Source organism: Oncorhynchus gorbuscha, linkage group LG19, assembly GCF_021184085.1.
Source record: "Oncorhynchus gorbuscha isolate QuinsamMale2020 ecotype Even-year linkage group LG19, OgorEven_v1.0, whole genome shotgun sequence".
Taxonomy (NCBI): domain Eukaryota; kingdom Metazoa; phylum Chordata; class Actinopteri; order Salmoniformes; family Salmonidae; genus Oncorhynchus; species Oncorhynchus gorbuscha.
Window position 1 is genome coordinate 31,975,130 of NC_060191.1, and position 18,279 is coordinate 31,993,408.

An 18,279-nucleotide genomic window follows, 5' to 3' on the forward strand; every position below is an offset into this window, starting at 1 on the left:
GACGTTGCTCTAAATTCATTCCGTGTCAGAAATTATGACCGATTGGTCCGCCAAACAGCAACGGCTCCTGAATGCGAAACGTGAAGAAAACCTTGACAACAACGTATTTTAATCACCCAATATTGCCCGTCAGATTGGTTTGTCTCTGTAAATATTAGGGGCTGTTGTTCTGCCTTGACCTCGCTCGGATAATGTATTTATTGTCCAGAGGCTTTTGCTTTGACTGGGCCTTTCAGTTCTCTCTGTTGTTCACGGCACTCTGGCCTTCAAACGGAGAGCTCAGGATTCTGCTTTCACTTTGTAGTACTAGCAGCTTCCTACCTCTTAAGAAATCCCTCAATAAACAGACGTGTCATTCACCCGTCAGTCAACATTTGGACCGGTTTGGAGAAAGATGGCAGCAGCTCCTAATACACAATGAGCTGTACGTTCATTTCATCACGTCAAAAAGAGCTCGCCCGTTTGGCCAGAGTGTGATAGAGACAGAAAGTGTGTGAGAACAAGAGAGATAGACAGAGAGAAAGACTCTTTGCCCTGGTATCGGAAAACTGAATAGAAAATGAATCTCTCCCTTCCCTACGTTTCTCCTCCATTTAAGCTTCTTGAAGTTCTTCCAAATTGGGTTTTAAATGCCAATTAGGAGGTTGAATGTAGTAAAATAAAAGCAAATGCAACCAGAATGGCCTCACCTTCTGGCTGGTTAGGCTTCTGAGAGAGACGCTGAACCTTTGGCTCCGAGCACGGCTTTGAGAAAAATATCCTGCCTAATGAACACATTAATTAGAACCATAACTATTTATAAGATGATAATTAGAAACGAAGGGAGGTAAACTGGGCTTTTCCTGCAATTAATGGAGGATTAATTACTGGAGGTAATGAAGTGGATTTTTGAAACGCATTAAGGTGAAGTACAGAGATGTGCAGACGCTTTGTGATCAGTGGCATAATTATTTCGGTGGCCGTTTGAGTCTCGGCTCGCTCGGGCCGGCTAATAAGCATCATTGCGTCGTTATATATGCACTTAAAAAGACTTGCCACCAAAATGACTGCCTAATTATTTCTAATTGCCAGGCCGTGTGTTGTCATTGAGCTGTTTGGAGCGAGTGGCTTCAGAACCCTGGGTTTAATGGCGCTGTGGGGGGGGGGGGAAAGGGGGCATCTCACGCCGTACCCCACAGCCCAGACTGGTCTCGCCACTCACTCCCGATGGGGGCACCCCTGTCTGACTCAGGAGGTCACCCCATGAAGTAGCCGACCGGCAAGAGTTTTCAGTTTTTCTTTTTTCTTAAATCTTTTTTTCTTTAATGAACGACCATGGCTTCCTCTCAATTAAGCTTAGATGAACGGCCACTGTATGTCCATCCTCCACCTCCCTGACCGTCTGCAGCCGTATGGTATGATACACACGCTTCTCCATTCAATAGCCATTTCCTGTGACTTAACATACGATTGGGCCCTTTTAATTTTTTTATTTAACCTGCATTTAACTAGGCTCCCGAGTGGCACAGAGGTCTAAGGCACTGCATCTCAGTGCAAGAGGCATCACCACAGTCCCTGGTTAGAATCCAGCCTGTATCACATCCGTCCGTCATTCGGAGTCCCATACGGTGGCGCACAATTAGCACAGAGCTGTCCGAGTTTGGCCGGGGTAGGCCGTCATTGTAAATAAGTATTTGTTCTTAACTGACTAGCCTAGTTAAATAAAATGAAAGAGTATTCAACACCAGATAATACAATAGGATTGCATTTCAGTTGTACAACTGATTAGGTAGAAGGGTTGACCTATTCAATTGGTCAGCTTGTCCAATTCTATGGGAGAAAATAATATTCCTCTGGGCGCTATCAAATTGCGAGTGGCACAGGGAGAAAAACATGCATGCCCAGTCGTTGGAAAAACACTTTTGAAAGCAGTTTAATTTTCTGCTTAACAGAGCAGGGTCACAGCTTTCTATTCTATCTTAATTTATTCCTCAAATACCAGTTGGACCATTTTAAAACCAGGGTTTTTATAGCGATCACCAATGGCGTTGAATGCATTGTCGGAGATCTGAGCTGAATCTAACATTAGCTGCTAGCCCTTCTCATGACACCAATGGATGTATTGGAACGCTGTATCACGACCCATAGTGCAGCGCACAATTGGCCCAGCGTCGTCCGGTTTAGGGGTAGGCCGTCATTGTAAATAAGAATTTGTTCTTAACTGACTTGCCTCGTTAAATAAAAACTAAAAACTAGGCAAGTCAGTTGAGAACAAATTCTTATTTACAATGACGGCCTAACCTGGACGACGCTGGGCCCCAATGGGACTCCCAATCACAGCTGGTTGTGATGCAGACTGAAATCTAACCAGGGTCTGTAGTGACGCCTCTAGCACTGAGATGCAGTGCCTTAGGCCGCTGCGCCACTTGGGAGCCCAGGTACCAGCATCTTACTTATGACTCACTGACAGCTTTGTTTGAATACTTTGCAGGACATGTCTCCCCTAGGCTAGGCCTCCTCTAGACAACTAGTGATGCTAGTTGTTATAATTAAAAACAATTCATATACTTATATTCCCAATTTTGTCTCTTTGTGTGTCTGCATGCCTGTGTGTCCGTGCTTACATTTATGCGTGTGTGTGCGCGTGCTAAGCAGAGCCATGTGCTCTAGCCTGTCAGGAGCACCACTGTCACCCCCTTCTCCACCCTCCCCAGAACAGCCACCATACAAATTGTGGACTAATGGAATCTCCCAGGCAGGCAGCACTTGTCTTCTACCCGTGTACAGGCAGGGGGAAATGTGGTTTCACTTATCCATCTAATATTTTAATTGTTTAAAAAAAAGGATGGCAAAATGAAAAAATAGATTGGGATCATGTGCTTCTTGACTGAAATCTGGACACTTTGAAAAGTAATGAAACACTTTCTCAACGAGCTTGAGTTTTGGAGAGTGTGTTTCTTTCTTTTCCTTCGTTCTGTCCGTCCGGCTTGGGGCATCCCATGATGGAGCTCCTGGCCAAGTCGGAGACACGTGGAGGAATGCATCACCTGTCACGTGTCCACCCTTCCTCCCTGTGATTGGTTGGAGGAGTGCATTGGAGTACCTCAGTGCTTCTGCGCAGGACCAGTATATTGCTCAGGCAGTCAAAGCTTCGTCAGTGAATAGTGTGTGTGCGCTCGCATGTGTGTGTTGATTTAAGGGACCTGATGCGGCCCTCTTTGAAGTGAGCCCCATGGTTATTGGGCTATCAACAATCGGCTGCAGTGTGTCGTACGGCCTGATGAAATCCCATCAGTTAGAGAGCCGTCTTGTAAGAAGCCCCAGATTGATCAGTAATAAAATGTAATATCTGTCTGCATCTGTTTTAAAAAAAATGTGGCTTCAGACACTTTCATGATCCGCAGCGACACGTGTCGCAGAGAAGTTTTCTCTGAACGTATTATTATTATTATTATATTTTTTGAGATACCGTGTTCTCAACATCACCTCTGAATTTATTTATGGGGGGGGGGTTATGTACTCTTTCTTTTGTTTCACTCTGTCGGAGTAAAACGAATCGTTTGGTGGTTTTACGAGGCAATATTTCAGATGCACTTATTTGTTTAATTATGTGTGGTTTCCCCCTCCGAGGTGGAATGCGTGTCTGTTTTGTGTCGCTCATTCCCCCCCCCCCCCTTTTACCGTGAGCCCACATGTTTCGTCTCAGCATTTATGATATTTCTTATACTACAGTTGTGAGGTTCCTGAAATCACTTAAGCACACAGCATAACCGTCCACATTTAAACAATAAAACACTATTATTGTAAGGGCCTCAGATCTTCCACCACTTCATAAATACACAGAAATAAAAAGGACAGAGGCGAAAAAAACTCCCCATCATCTTGCCTCTAAGAGCCCACCTGCTAATTAAGAACACGTTATGTCTGAAGCGTGGCTGTCTGAGTAGTCTCCCTCTCCTGTTCCAGATGACTATGTGATCACGCTCTCCGTAGCCGATGTGAGTAAGATTTAAACAGGTCAACATTCACAAGGCCAGATCGATTACCAGGACGTGTACTCTGAGCATGCGCTGACTAACTGGCATGTGTCTTCATTGCCATTTTCAACTGAGTCTGTAATCAACATGTTACAAGCAGACCACCATAGTCCCTGTGCCCAAGAACACTAGGGTAACCTGGCTAAATGAGTACCGACCCGTAGCACTCATATCTGTAGCCATGACGTTCTTTGGTCATGGCTCACATCAACACCATTATCCCAGAAACCGTAGACCCACTCCAATTTGCATACCGCCCCAACAGATCCACAGATGATGCAATCTCTTGCACTCAACACTGCCCTTTCCCGCTTGGACAAAAGGAACACCTATGTGAGTATGCTATTCATTGACGACAGCTCAGTGTTCAACACCATAGTGCCCTCAAAGCTCATCACTAAGCTAAGGACCCTGGGACTAAACACCTCCCTCTGCAACTGGATCCTGGTCTTCCTGATGGGCCACCCCCGGGTGGTAAAGGTAGGGAACAACACATCCGCCATGCTGTTCCTCAACATGGGGGCCCATCAGGGGTGCGTGCTCAGTCCCCTCCTCTACTCCCTGTTCACTCATGACGGCATGGCCAGGCATGACAACAATGACACCGCCTATAGGGAGGAGGTCAGAGACCTGCCAGTGTGGTGCCAGGACAACAATCTATATCCCTCAACGTGATCAAGACAGAGGAGTTGATTGTGCACTACAGTAAATGGAGGACCGAGCACGCCCCCATTCTCAACGACCGGGCTGTGTGATATAATGTCTGATCTCGCAAACGATGTAAAGTATGTATAGATAGATGTATTCTAGATCCAAGCGTGTTGATTTTTTAATCCGAGTGTATCCTGCTATTAGCACACTTGTTGAATTATGCAACAGAACGTGACCACATCACCAACAAACTATCATAGTCCAAACACACCAAGACAGTCGTGCAGAGGGCACAACAAAACCTATTCCCCCTCAGGAGACTGAAAAGATTTGGCATGCGTCCTCAGATTCTCAAAAGGTTCTACAGCTGCACCATCAAAAGCATGGTTGCATCACTGCCTGGTATGGCAAATGCTCGGCCTCCGACCCCCAAGGCACAGAGGATAGTGCGTACGACCCAGTACATCACTGGGGCCAAGCTTCCTGCAATCCAGGACCTCTATACCAGGCGGTGTCAGAGGAAGGCCCTAAAAATTGTCAGAATCCAGGCACCCTACTCAAATCAAATAATTGTATTTGTCACATGCAGATGTTAATGCGAGTGTAGCTAAAGGCTTGTGCTTCTAGTTCCGACAGTGCAGTAATATCTAACAAGTAATCGAACAATTCCCCAACAACTACCTAATACACACAAATCTAAAGGGGTGAATGAGAATATGTACCTGTAAGTGGATGAGCGATGGCTGAACGGCATAGGCAAGGTGCAGTAGATGGTATAAAATACAGTATATACATGTGATATGAGTAATGTAAGATATGTGAACATGATTAAAGTGGCACTATTTAAAGTGGCAATGTTTAATAAAGTGACTAGTGTTCCATTTATTAGTGTCCAGTGATTGGGTCTCAATGTAGGTAGCAGCCTCTCTGAGTTAGTGATTGCTGTTTAACAGTCCGATGGCCTTGAGGTAGATGTTTTTCAATCTCTCTGTCCCCGCTTTGATGTACTTGTACTAACCTCGCCTTCTGGATGATAGCGGGGTGAACAGGCAGTGGCTCGGGTGGTTGTTGTCCTTGATGATCTTTTTGGCCTTTCTGTGACATCGGGTGCTGTAGGTGTCATGGAGGGCAGGTAGTTTGCCCCCGGTGATGCTTTGTACAGACCGCACCACCCTCTGGAGAACTTTGCGGTTGATGGCGGTGCAGTTGCCGTTCCAGGCTGTGATACAGCCCGACAGGATGCTCTCGATTGTGCATCTGTACAAGTTTGTCAGGATTTTGGGGGACAAGCTAACTTTCTTCAGCACTGTCTGTGTGGGTGGACCATTTCAGTTTGTCTGTGATGTGTATGCCCAGAAACATAAAACTTTCCACCTTCTCCACTACTGTCCCTTCGATGTGGATAGTCATAGACATGGCAAGCAGTACCCGGAGCACAAGGTCTAAGTCCAAAAGGCTTCTTAAACAGCTTCTACCCCCAAGCCATAAGACCCCTGAACAGCTAATCAAAGGGCTACCCAGACCCCTCTTTTACACTGCTACTACTCTCTGTTTATTGTTTATGCATAGTCAGTTTAACTCTGCGTACATGTACATATTACCTCGGCTAGCCGGTGCCGACGCACATTAACTCTGTACCGGTACAGCGTATACAGCCTCGCTATTGTCATTTTACTGCTGCTGTTTAATTATTTGTTACTTTTTTGTTTTTGTTTACTTATCTATTTTTTTACTTAACACTTATTCTTCTTAACTTCTCAAAGCATTGTTGGTTGAGGGCTTGTAAGTAAGCATTTCACTGTAAGGTCTAGCTAGACCTGTTGTATTTGGCATGTGACAAATAAAATGTGATGTTGATTAGATTTTTGATGAATTGTTAAATACACACAGTTAAGGTTTGACACTGAAATATCTGTGTTCTAATTCCTCTGTCTGCTGCAACCAAGATAAAAGGAAGCAACATGAAACATTGAAAAAGGAATACTGGAGTTTGTAACCCCCCCCCAAAATGTTTTTTTTGAGTAAACCCAAATATAAGAAAATAAATGATTTGTTGAATGACTGGCTCTGGCGAAATTTGTTGAGTTAGTGAGTTAGCACCTCGTCTTGGGGTTTGACCTCCACTTGACCCTGTGTTTGGGTTCAGTGACTGAACATTCGCTCCATCATGCCTTTCACTCCAGCTGCTGAATGGCGTCATGATGTGCTGCGATGCCAGGGGTCACCAGACAGGTCAGTTTAGAATTGTGGTGTCGTCAGTGAGTGACAGTGGGCACATGGTGCCAGCAGGGCTAGCTTGGAAGTCAACCGCGCCGAAGAGAGATGATGATTTCATAAAATGTTGTTTCTCTCGTAGAAAGTAACTTTTTTTTTCTATTTTATTGTAATTTTTTTGACCAGTTAGCCATGTGAGTTCATGTAGATCTGAGAAGCCTTTTGAAGGCCTTTAAACTTGGCTAAATGACTTGACCTATGGGCTGTGCGGGTGGGCTTAAATGGGTGCCGATTTCTTTCTTGGTCCAGCAGACTGTTGGACAGTTGCCAGCTGTGAGCTAACTTAAAGTAGACTGATGATTGTGGAAGATATTTACCGTCCCCTTTCATGGTTTTGAGGGGAAGGAGAAAAACTTTATGGGGAATCTTTCATGGTTGCTCTTTGCTGTGTTAATTGTGCTAGCAAATCAGCTACTTTACATCGCTTGTAATTTGATGTGCTTTCCTTTTTATTTTTGTGTGTGTGTGTGTGTGTGTGTGTGTGTGTGTGTGTGTGTGTGTGTGTGTGTGTGTGTGTGTGTGTGAGAGAGTACAGATAATATAGCTGCTTGGAAGAGGGAAACAGCTTGGGAAATGATTTCAACAGCTATCGTAATTAGGAGAATATCATAAATTAAACTTGTGTCTGGCACAGCGTTTGAAGAGCACTGAAAAGTAATAAATGCTGGATGGTTAACATATTTGCATTGCGTTCGGCGGACAGCGCTGGGGAGGACCAGCTGTTTTGGATGTCTTTTGGCAGCAGGAAATGCAGCTATTGCTCATTCAAGGTGCTTTGCATTCGAGCCGTATCACAAATATCACTTTTAAATTAAGTGGGAAACTGCTGCTGCGTGCTCTTGCGTGTGTGTTCTCTCTCTGGAAGAACTCTGCGGGGGTAAATGCTTTAATGAAGTTCCTGAAATAAGTATTTTTGTCTTTTGAATATATATTTTTCCTTCAGATGTGGTTTTTATATCTTGCATATTTGGAGGTTTGGTTGAAGAACCAGTACTTGTATGATGTGGGAAGAGTCCTAGTCGGGACATCGGGCCAAAGCAACTTACGTGTGACTTTTGACTTTCTCCTCAATTGTGTATTGATATTAAAGGACAAACATTTGAGTTGCCTGCACAGATCCCAAGTTAGGATTTGGGATCGTTTTCCCCCCTCATTAATCTACACACAATACCCCATAATGACAAAGCACAAACAGGTTTTAGATTTTGTTTGCAAATGTTTTAAAAAGAAAAATATACTCAGTACTTTGTTGAAGCACCTTTTGGCAGCGATTACAGCATTGAGTCTTCTTGGGTATGACACTGCAAGTTTGGCACACCTGTATTTGGGGAGTTTCTCCCATTCTTCTCTGCAGATCCTCAAGCTCTGTCAGGTTGGATGGGGTGTCGCTGCACAGCTATTTTCATGTCTCCAGAGGTTCAAGTCCACAGTGCTGTGTAGGTAAATTAAATGAAAAGTATTCAGACCTGGGCCACTCCTGGACATTCAGAGACTTGTCCTGAGGGCCATGGTTTCATCAGACCAGAGACATGTTTCTCATGGTCTGAGAGTCCTTTAGGTGCCTTTTGGCAAACTCCAAGCGGGCTGTAATGCAGCTTTTGCCCTGGCCACCCTACCATAAAGGCTTGATTGGTAGAGTGCTGCAGAGATTGTTGTCCTTCTGGAAGTTTATCCCATCTCCACAGAGGAACTCTGGAGCTCTGTCGGAGTGACCATTGGCTTCTTGGTCACCTCCCTGACCAAGGCCCTTCTCCCCCGATTGCTCAGTTTGATTGGGCGGCCAGCTCCAGGAATGGTTTTCCGTAGTTCCAAACTTCTTCCATTTAAGAATGATGGAGGACGAATGATGGACAATTCCTTTGACCTCATGGCTTGGTTTTTCCTCTGACATGCACTGTCCAATGTGGTACATTACATAGACCGGTGTCTGCCTTTCCACATGTCCAATCACTTGAATTTACCACAGGTGGCCTCCAAAGAAGTTGTAGAAATATCTCAAGGAAAGTCAATGGAAACAGGATGCACTTGAGCTCAAGATATTTCAGTTTTTTTTATTTTATACATTTGCAAACATTTCTAAACCTGTTTTCGTTTTGTCATTATGGGGTATTGTTTGTAGATTGAGGAACATCCATTTTAGAAAAAGGCTGTAACAAAATGTGGAAAAAGGTCTGAATTACTTTCCATTTCATTTACCTACATAGCACTGTGGATCTAGCATTTTTGCCTACGCTTGTCTACTGTACCCTACGAGTATGGATTGTTAGTAGGGGTAGTGGTTGTAGTCCCCTGGGAGTAGCGGTCCACAGTCCCCAACTGGAAGACTATAGAGAGGATGGATGGATGGATGAGAGAGAATTCCAGGCTGTTGTCGCTGCTGGGATGGGGATGGAGAGGGGGAGGCAGGGGGCCATGGAGGAGGGGGTATGAATAATGATTTGACCAGGGTCGGATTCCAGTCGAGACTTTAGCCTGTTTTCCAGCACTAGTGGTATCATGTGGCTGCCATTAATGTCCAATTTTCAATGAAAAACATGTTTAGCCTCCGAAATATAATACAGACAGATAACGCGGGGGCGACGACACCACTATCCAGGCTACACACCCCCGACGATATAATTACCCAAATGGGTTGTGGTTAGGGATCATATCCAGGGTGAGCGCGGGGGGGGTCACCCAGCGATAAGCTCCCCAACCTTGCTCCAACACACTGGTAATTACTTTATTGATAATTCACTGAGAAAATTGCTCTAGCCAATAGCGGCAGCCCGATTTAATGGATTGGCTAGGCGAATAGGAGGGGGGGAGAAAACAGCAAGGCCCTTTTTAATAGAAATGAGAATATGTTTAGGCCATAGGGGAACCATTTTCTCCTGAGATAATAACCCAAATAAAATGTAAAATAGGCAGGGCCTTGGCATGGGGTAGGGGTTGATGCTGTTTATCTGTGTCTCTTGCATTAACACATTTACCCCTGGCCTTAAACGAGCTAATCATTCTCCAAGGGGAAGGGCTTGGTAATGAAATTGACATTTAACAGCATAGCCTCACTCTATTAACTACTGTAAATGTAATTTGGTACAGACCCCAGAAGTGTGTACCCCCCCCCCCCCCCCCTTCCCGTTCAGAAAAGCAACCACAGATTTGGTGTTTATTGCATCTGCTTGCCACAAGTTGCTTGGCTGCTAAAATGAGACTGCACTTGTGTTTCTCCATATGTAGCTATTGGACACGCACAAGCACACACACAGACCAACACAGAAAATGAACAGTGTCCAATTTCTCTTCTCACATAGGTCATCGTACCACACGCCCAGTTTCACACACCAAAGTCTGTGGGTTGGCCTGAGGATCTTCCAGACGGGAGGCAGATTTCGAGTAATAAACCTATCCATATTCCCCCAGGACATTAATGCTGGGTGGTTTGCCAGTTCTCTGGTGATATAACCACCTTACACACAACTCTCCGATGTATTGTATTCATGTAGCTCTAATTCTGAGAAGGCTTGTGCAGTATTGTTACGTAGAATATAGATATTATTTACTTGCCTGACGACTCATACTGAAATCTTCTGCTGCTGTATGTTTGCTACATACTTCAGTCTGAGACTGACTTCATTGAAGTAATTTGTGGTGATGTCAAAATGATGGGTGTTATGCAAAACAAAGTCATTGGTGATTGGATCATTTCTAACCAATCAGTGTCAAAGCCAATGACAACTTTTTCTAAATGCTGCTTTATCCACGTGTGTTCTGGCTCTAGCCAAACCAATTGGTTTCTGGGACCAATCAGAACAGTTGAAATGTGTTTGCATTCTAGAAATTGTTGACGAGTGTTTTGCCCGACGAGTGGATCGGAATCCAGACTCATTGCGGAGAAGAAGCTAACGTCTGTGGGCATAGCGTTTGCCCAGATAAAGGAGTTTAGGTAGCCAGGCAAATGATTTACCTGTAACGAAGTTCGTCTGTTGTTTGAAGAGAGTCAGACCGAAATGCAGCGTGTAGGTTACTCATGACTTTTAATGAAGATAATGCGGTACATGAAATAACTGAAGAAGAAAACAACAAACGAGTGAAACTAATTACAGCCTAACACAGAGACAGGTACAATCACCCACGAAATACAACGCGCACTCAGGCTACCTAAATACGGTTCCCAATCCAAGACAACGAGAATCAGCTGACTCCAATTAGGAATCGCCTCAGGCAGCCAAGCCTAACTAGACACACCCCTAATAATACACACTCCCAATTAATACAAACCCCAATACGAAATACAACATATAAACCCATGTCACACCCTGGCCTACCCAAACATATAACAAAAACACAAGATACAATGACCAAGGCGTGACAGAACCCCCCCCCCTAAGGTGCGGACTCCGGAACGCACCTCAAGAGCATAGGGAGGGTCCGGGTGGGCATCTGTCCATGGTGGCGGTTCTGGCTCGGGACGTGGACCCCACTCCATAAATGTCCTAGTTCCTCCCCTTCGCGTCCTAGGATAATCCACCTTCTCCGCCGACCATGGCCTAATAGTCCTCACCCTGATCCCCACATAACTGAGGGGCAGCTCGGGACCGAGGGGCAGCTCGGGACAGAGGGGCAGCTCAGGACAGAGGGGCAGCTCGGGACAGAGGGGCAGCTCGGGACAGAGGGGCAGCTCGGGACAGAGGGGCAGCTCGGGACAGAGGGGCAGCTCGGGACAGAGGGGCAGCTCGGGACAGAGGGGCAGCTCGCGACAGAGGGGCAGCTCGGGACAGAGGGGCAACTCGGGACAGAGGGGCATCTCGGGACAGAGGGGCAGCCCGGGACAGAGGGGCAGCCCGGGACAGAGGGGCAGCCCGGGACAGAGGGGCAGCCCGGGACAGAGGGGCAGCCCGGGACAGAGGGGGAGCCCGGTACAGAGAGGGAGCCCAGTACAGAGAGGGAGCCCAGTACAGAGAGGGAGCCCAGTACAGAGAGGGAGCTCAGGCAGGTAGTAGGCTCCGGTAAATCCTGGCTGGCTGGTGGAACTGGATGATTCAGGTTGTCTGGCCGATCTAGAAGATCTTGGCAGACTGGCACTTCTGGCAGACTGGCACTTCTGGTGGATCCTGGCAGACGGGTGACGCTGGGCCGACTGGCGGCGCTGGGCAGACAGGAGACTCCGGCAGCGCAGGAGAGGAGAAAGGCTCTGGCTGCGCTGAACAGGCGGGAGACTCCAACAGCGCAGGAGAGGAGAAAAGCTCTGGCTGCGCTAAACAGGTGAGGCGCACTGGACGCGCTGGGCCGACTGGGAGCACTGGTGGCGCTGGACAGACAGGAGACTCCGGCAGCGCAGGAGAGGAGAAAGACTCTGGCTGCGTTGAACAGGCGGGAGACTCCAACAGTGCAGGAGAGGAGAAAAGCTCTGGCTGCGCTGAACAGGCGAGGCGCACTGGACGCGCTGGGCCGACTGGTAGCACTGGTGGCGCTGGACAGACAGGAGACTCCGGCAGCGCAGGAGAGGAGAAAGGCTCTGGCTGCGCTAAACAGGCTGGAGACTCCGATAGCACAGGAGGGGAGAAAAGCACTGGCTGTGCTGAACAGGCGAGGCGCACTGGAGGCCTGGTGCGTGGTGCTGGAACTGGTGGTACTGGCGCGAGGACACGCACAGGAAGCCTGGTGCGGGGAGCTGCTACCGGAGGACTGGTGTGTAGAGGTGGCTCTGGATAGACCGGACCGTGCAGGCGCACTGGAGCTCTTGAGCACCGAGCCTGCCCAAGCTTACCTGGCTCGATGCCCACTCTAGCCCGGCCAATAGGAAGGGCTGGTATGTGTCGCAGCTGGCTCTGCACCCGCACTGGAAACACCGTGCGCTCCATAGCATAACACGGTGCCTGCCCGGTCTCACTAGCCCAATGGTGAGCACAGGGAGTATGCGCAGGTCTCCTACCTGGCATAACTATTTCCCCTTTTAGCCCCCCCCCCAATATTTTTTTGGGGGTGACTTTCCGGTTTCCAACCGCGTCGCCGTGCTGCCTCCTCATACTTGCGCCTCTCCGCTTTAGCTGCTTCTATTTCCTCCTTGGGACGGCGATATTCTCCCGGCTGCACCCAGGGTCCTTTACCGTCTAATTCCTCCTCCCATGTCCAAATCTCCAAATGATGCAGTCTCTCCCATTGCAACTGCTCTTCACGATTAACAGGGAGAGTAGGCTCAGGTCTGATTCCTGACTCAGCCACTCTCTCTCTGCGCTTTCTCCCGTTACCTTCGGTTTTCGCTCTGTATAACCGTGCTTTCCTTTTCGATTCCATACGTGTATAGCCCTCTTCGCATTGCTGTAGGGAATCCCAGGCGGGCTCCTGCACTCGCTCTGGGTCGGCCGCCCACCTGTCGATTTCTTCCCACGTCGTATAATCCCTGCTTCTGCCGTCCATAACGTCCTCCTTTAGATCCTGCCAGTTCACACGCTGCTCGGTCTGTGAATGGTGGTGGGTGATTCTGTAACGAAGTTCGTCTGTTGTTTGCAGAGAGTCAGACCGACATGCAGCGTGTAGGTTACTCATGACTTTTAATGAAGATAATGCGGTACATGAAATAACTGAAGAAGAAAACAACAAACGAGTGAAACTAATTACAGCCTATCTGGTGATTAACACAGAGACGGGTACAATCACCCACGAAATACAACGCGCACTCAGGCTACCTAAATACGGTTCCCAATCCGAGACAACGAGAATCAGCTGACTCCAATTAGGAATCACCTCAGGCAGCCAAGCCTAACTAGACACACCCCTAATAATACACACTCCCAATTAATACAAACCCCAATACGAAATACAACATATAAACCCATGTCACACCCTGGCCTACCCAAACATATAACAAAAACACAAGATACAATGACCAAGGCATGACATTACCACCATTACTAGTGTTGATAGTGCAGCACATGAATACATCCTTCATAAAATAATAGTTTTATGAGATTAAAATATTATATTTATTTTATGAAGGATGTATTCATGTGCTACTTATTAAGACCTGTGTCCTTGAAAATGGCCATGTCATTGTGCAAGCTCAGTATTAGGAAGACATTTTGAATGTCATTTGTGTTGTATTAAGAGCTAGTTGTATTAATTTCTTTACAGTATTCCATGTATCATCTACTCATCATTGACACCTAGCTTTATTTAACACTAGAACACATTGTAGAATTCTCCAGGGTCCATAGTGTATGTATAAAGCATCTCACAGTAGGAGTGCTGATCCAGGATCAGTTAAGCATTTTAGCATTAGATTATGTTAAGGGGGGGGGGGCTGTTTTCAACAGTTGTCCAGACTTTTGTGACAGAACTATTATTAGTTTTATGTCAAAAGAGGGGAGGAAGCAATAATGATTCTCGGACAGCAGGTTTGACCATTTTTATAGACAAATCAATACAATGATAAATGATAGAATATAACACCTTAGCTTCCTCCTTTTCTTTTTTTATATTGTCATAGTCAGACACACACACATACACACACCCATCAGCCTCCAACTGACAGCGCATTGAAAATGACATATCTGAGTCAATAGAGGTGTGAATGCGTAAAAAACAGACACACTGTAGTCTCTCCACTCCACGGAGGTGTGCGTGAGAGGCGGTGACAGGCAGCGATGGCTCTGAAGGCCGGCCCAGCCAGCCTAGCCTGTCTCTATAAGTAGCCCACTAAATCTCATACTAGTCCCTGTGTGTGTGTGTGTGTGTGTTCAGGGATCCATCCCACTGACTGTCAGGATCAATAAGGCTGCCATAGCCACCATCTAAAGCCCTCCCTAATTGCCCCCATCTCCAGCCAGTCGCCCATCTCCAAACGTCTGTTTCTAATCAATGCCGACTCGGGTTTCCCAATAGGCTGCTGCCCTAACCAGAAGCTGTAAATTAACTGCCGGCAACTAGTTCCTACCTCTCTCTTCTCGTTCTCTCTCTCTCTCTCCTTGTTCTCTCTCCTTGTTATCTCTCCTTGTTATCTCTCCTTGATCTCTCTCTCGCTCTCTCTCGCTCTCCTTAATCTCTCTCTCTCTCTCCTTAATCTCTCTCTCTCTCTCCTTGTTCTCTCTCTCTCTCCTTGTTCTCTCTCTCTCTCCTTGTTCTCTCTCTCTCTCCTTGTTCTCTCTCTCGTGTTCTCTCTCGTGTTCTCTCTCGTGTTCTCTCTCTCTCTCTCGTTCGCTCTGTCTCTCTCGTTCGCTCTGTCTCTCTCGTTCGCTCTGTCTCTCTCGTTCGCTCTGTCTCTCTCTCTTTTGCACACACACACACACACACACACACACACACACACACACACACACACACACACACACACACACACACACACACACACACACACACACACACACACACACACACACACACACACACACACACACACACACACACACACACACACACACACACACGTTACAGAGGGCCTACAGTACATGAAGCCATCTCTAACAGTCTGACTCAAGGTTTTGGGAGTCATCACATACGGGAGATGGATTACCCTGCTTGGGGTGATTTTGGTTGCATGTCAGAATCAGGCTGGATAGTGTCTGCGCCAATGCTAACTACGGTAGCCTTGAAGTTAAGCCAGTAACTGAAAGGTTGCTGGTTCGAATATCAAAATCACAACATAATGTACTTTACAGTGAAACAATCAAATTAAGAAATTAAAAAGTTTCTTTTAGCGCTATTTTTGCGATTCTGATCGTGTGTTATGTCGTCATCTCCAAGGTCTCGTGAGCGGCGGCGGTCTCGCAGCAGGAGCAGTGGCCGGTCCAGCCGCAAGAAGAGCCGCAGCCACAGCCGAGACCACAGCAGGCGGAAGGGGCGCGACAAAGACAAGGAGAAGGACAGGGACAATGGCAGGGACCGAGACAAGGACAGAGCCAAGGACAAAGACAAGAGACCCAACAAACAAGGGTGAGCGAAAAGATCTTTTGTGAGTCCATGGCATACTCACTCTGACATTGCACCCCCCCCCCCAGGTATGTTATGCGAGTATCCAGCAGGGTCACCTCGGCTGGGCCTCATCCATCCATCACTCCTTAGCTCTTTCTCCTGGTATCTTCTCATTCGGAATATATTACATTCTCTGTGTTAATGTTGCATCCTTAAGTGTACCTGCGTCACCTGAACATTGTTGATCTCTTTATCTCTCTACTGTTGATCTGCCTAGGCCCAGGTGCAATATGTTAACACACACACACACACACACACACACACACACACACACACACACACACACACACACACACACACACACACACACACACACACACACACACACACACACACACACACACACACACACACACACACACACACACACACACACACACACACACACATCCCAGGTGCAATATGTGCCAGCCGGCCATGGCCCTAACTCACTCAGGGGGCCTTACTTTCCACCAGAATAGCACCTTGATTCACCCATATCCCGCCCCCAAGCGCTGTGTCCTAATGTGATTGGAGGGCGGGGTAATGTGATTGCTGGGGAGTCGTTGTCTCTCATATTGAGTGTCGCGTGTCTCAGACTCGTTAGTTAGGCGTCTAGAGCACAGAGGGTCGAGAGGACTGTGGAGGCGCAACCCTGTCCAAATATAACATATCCATATTCCCCATTTAGGCTATCTAGACCGTGACCACATATCAAGGCATGCGTTCGGGGGCCACATTTATAATCGTTGTGCAAATTTTTAACCAAATATCTGTATCTGCCATTTCTGAAAATAACCAGAATAACCATGATCCATTTATAACACCGTTATACACTGCTCAAAAAAATAAAGGGAACACGTAAACAACACAATGTAACTAAGTCAATCACACTTCTGTGAAATCAAACTGTCCACTTAGGAAGCAACACTGATTGACAATAAATTTCCCATGATGTTGTGCAAATGGAATAGACAACAGGTGGAAATTATAGGCAATTAGCAAGACACCCCCAATAAAGGAGTGGTTCTGCAGGTGGGGACCACAGACCACTTCTCAGTTCCTATGCTTACTGGCTGATCTTTTGGTCACTTCTGAATGCTGGCGGTGCTTTCACTCTAGTGGTAGCATGAGACTGAGTCAACAACCCACACAAGTGGCTCAGGTAGTGCAGCTCATCCAGGATGGCACATCAATGCGAGCTGTGGCAAGAAGGTTTGCTGTGTCTGTCAGCGTAGTGTCCAGAGCATGGAGGCGCTATCAGGATACAGGCCAGTACATCAGGAGACGTGGAGGAGGCCGTAGGAGGGCAACAACCCAGCAGCAGGACCGCTACCTCTGCCTTTGTGCAAGGAGGACCAGGAGCACTGCCAGAGCCCTGCAAAATGACCTCCAGCAGGCCACAAATGTGCATGTGTCTGCTCAAAAGGTCAGAAACAGACTCCATGAGGGTGGTATGAGGGCCCGACGTCCACAGGTGGGGGTTGTGCTTACAGCTCAAAACCGTGCAGGATGTTTGGCATTTGCCAGAGAACACCAAGATTGGCAAATTCGCCACAGGCGCCCTGTGCTCTTCACAGATGAAAGCAGGTTCACACTGAGCACGTGACAGAGTCTGGAGACGCCATGGAGAACGTTCTGCTGCCTGCAACATCCTCCAGCATGGCCGGTTTGGCGGTGGGTCAGTCATGGGGTGGGGTAGCATTTCTTTGTGGGGGGACGCACAGCCCTCCATGTGCTCGCCAGAGGTAGCCTGACTGCCATTAGGTACCGAGATGAGATCCTCAGACCCCTTGTGAGACCATATGCTGGTGCGGTTGGCCCTGGGTTCCTCCTAATGCAAGACATTGCTAGACCTCATATGGCTGAAGTGTGTCAGCATTTAGTTCAGGTCTGGGAGGAGATCCCTCAGGAGACCATCCGCCACCTCATCAGGAGCATGCCCAGGCGTTGTAGGGAGGTCATACAGGCACGTGGAGGCCACACACACTACTGAGCCTCATTTTGACTCGTTTAAGGACATTACATCAAAGTTGGATCAGCCTGTAGTGTGGTTTTTCACTTTAATTTTGAGTGTGACTCCAAATCCAGACCTCCATGGGTTGATAAATTTGATTTCCATTGATACTTTTTGTGTGATTTTGGTGTCAGCACATTCAACTATGTAAAGAAAAAAGTATTTAATAAAAATATTTCATTCATTCAGATCTAGGATGTGTTATTTTAGTGTTCCCTTTATTTTTTTGAGCAGTGTATAATTAAGTGATAATGCCCGAGAAGCCGGAGTTTGGAGGATAAATTGGCACAGGTGGCAAACCGGCAAACCGTGCCAATATATCCTCCAAACATCGGCTTCGCTTTGTTTTATACAACAGGTTACCAACATATTCAAATAGTGAGTGGCATA

General features: G+C 47.0%; 1 protein-coding gene across 1 annotated transcript in view; it reads left to right on the forward strand.

The window, feature by feature from the left end:
• rsrc1 (arginine/serine-rich coiled-coil 1) overlaps positions 1-18,279 on the forward strand; it is a 216,914-nt gene that overhangs the window by 11,945 nt on the left and 186,690 nt on the right. The window contains exon 4 of the mRNA XM_046314104.1: positions 15,666-15,854. Coding sequence (XP_046170060.1) covers positions 15,666-15,854 — 189 coding nt within the window. The remainder of the gene's footprint in view (positions 1-15,665; positions 15,855-18,279) is intronic.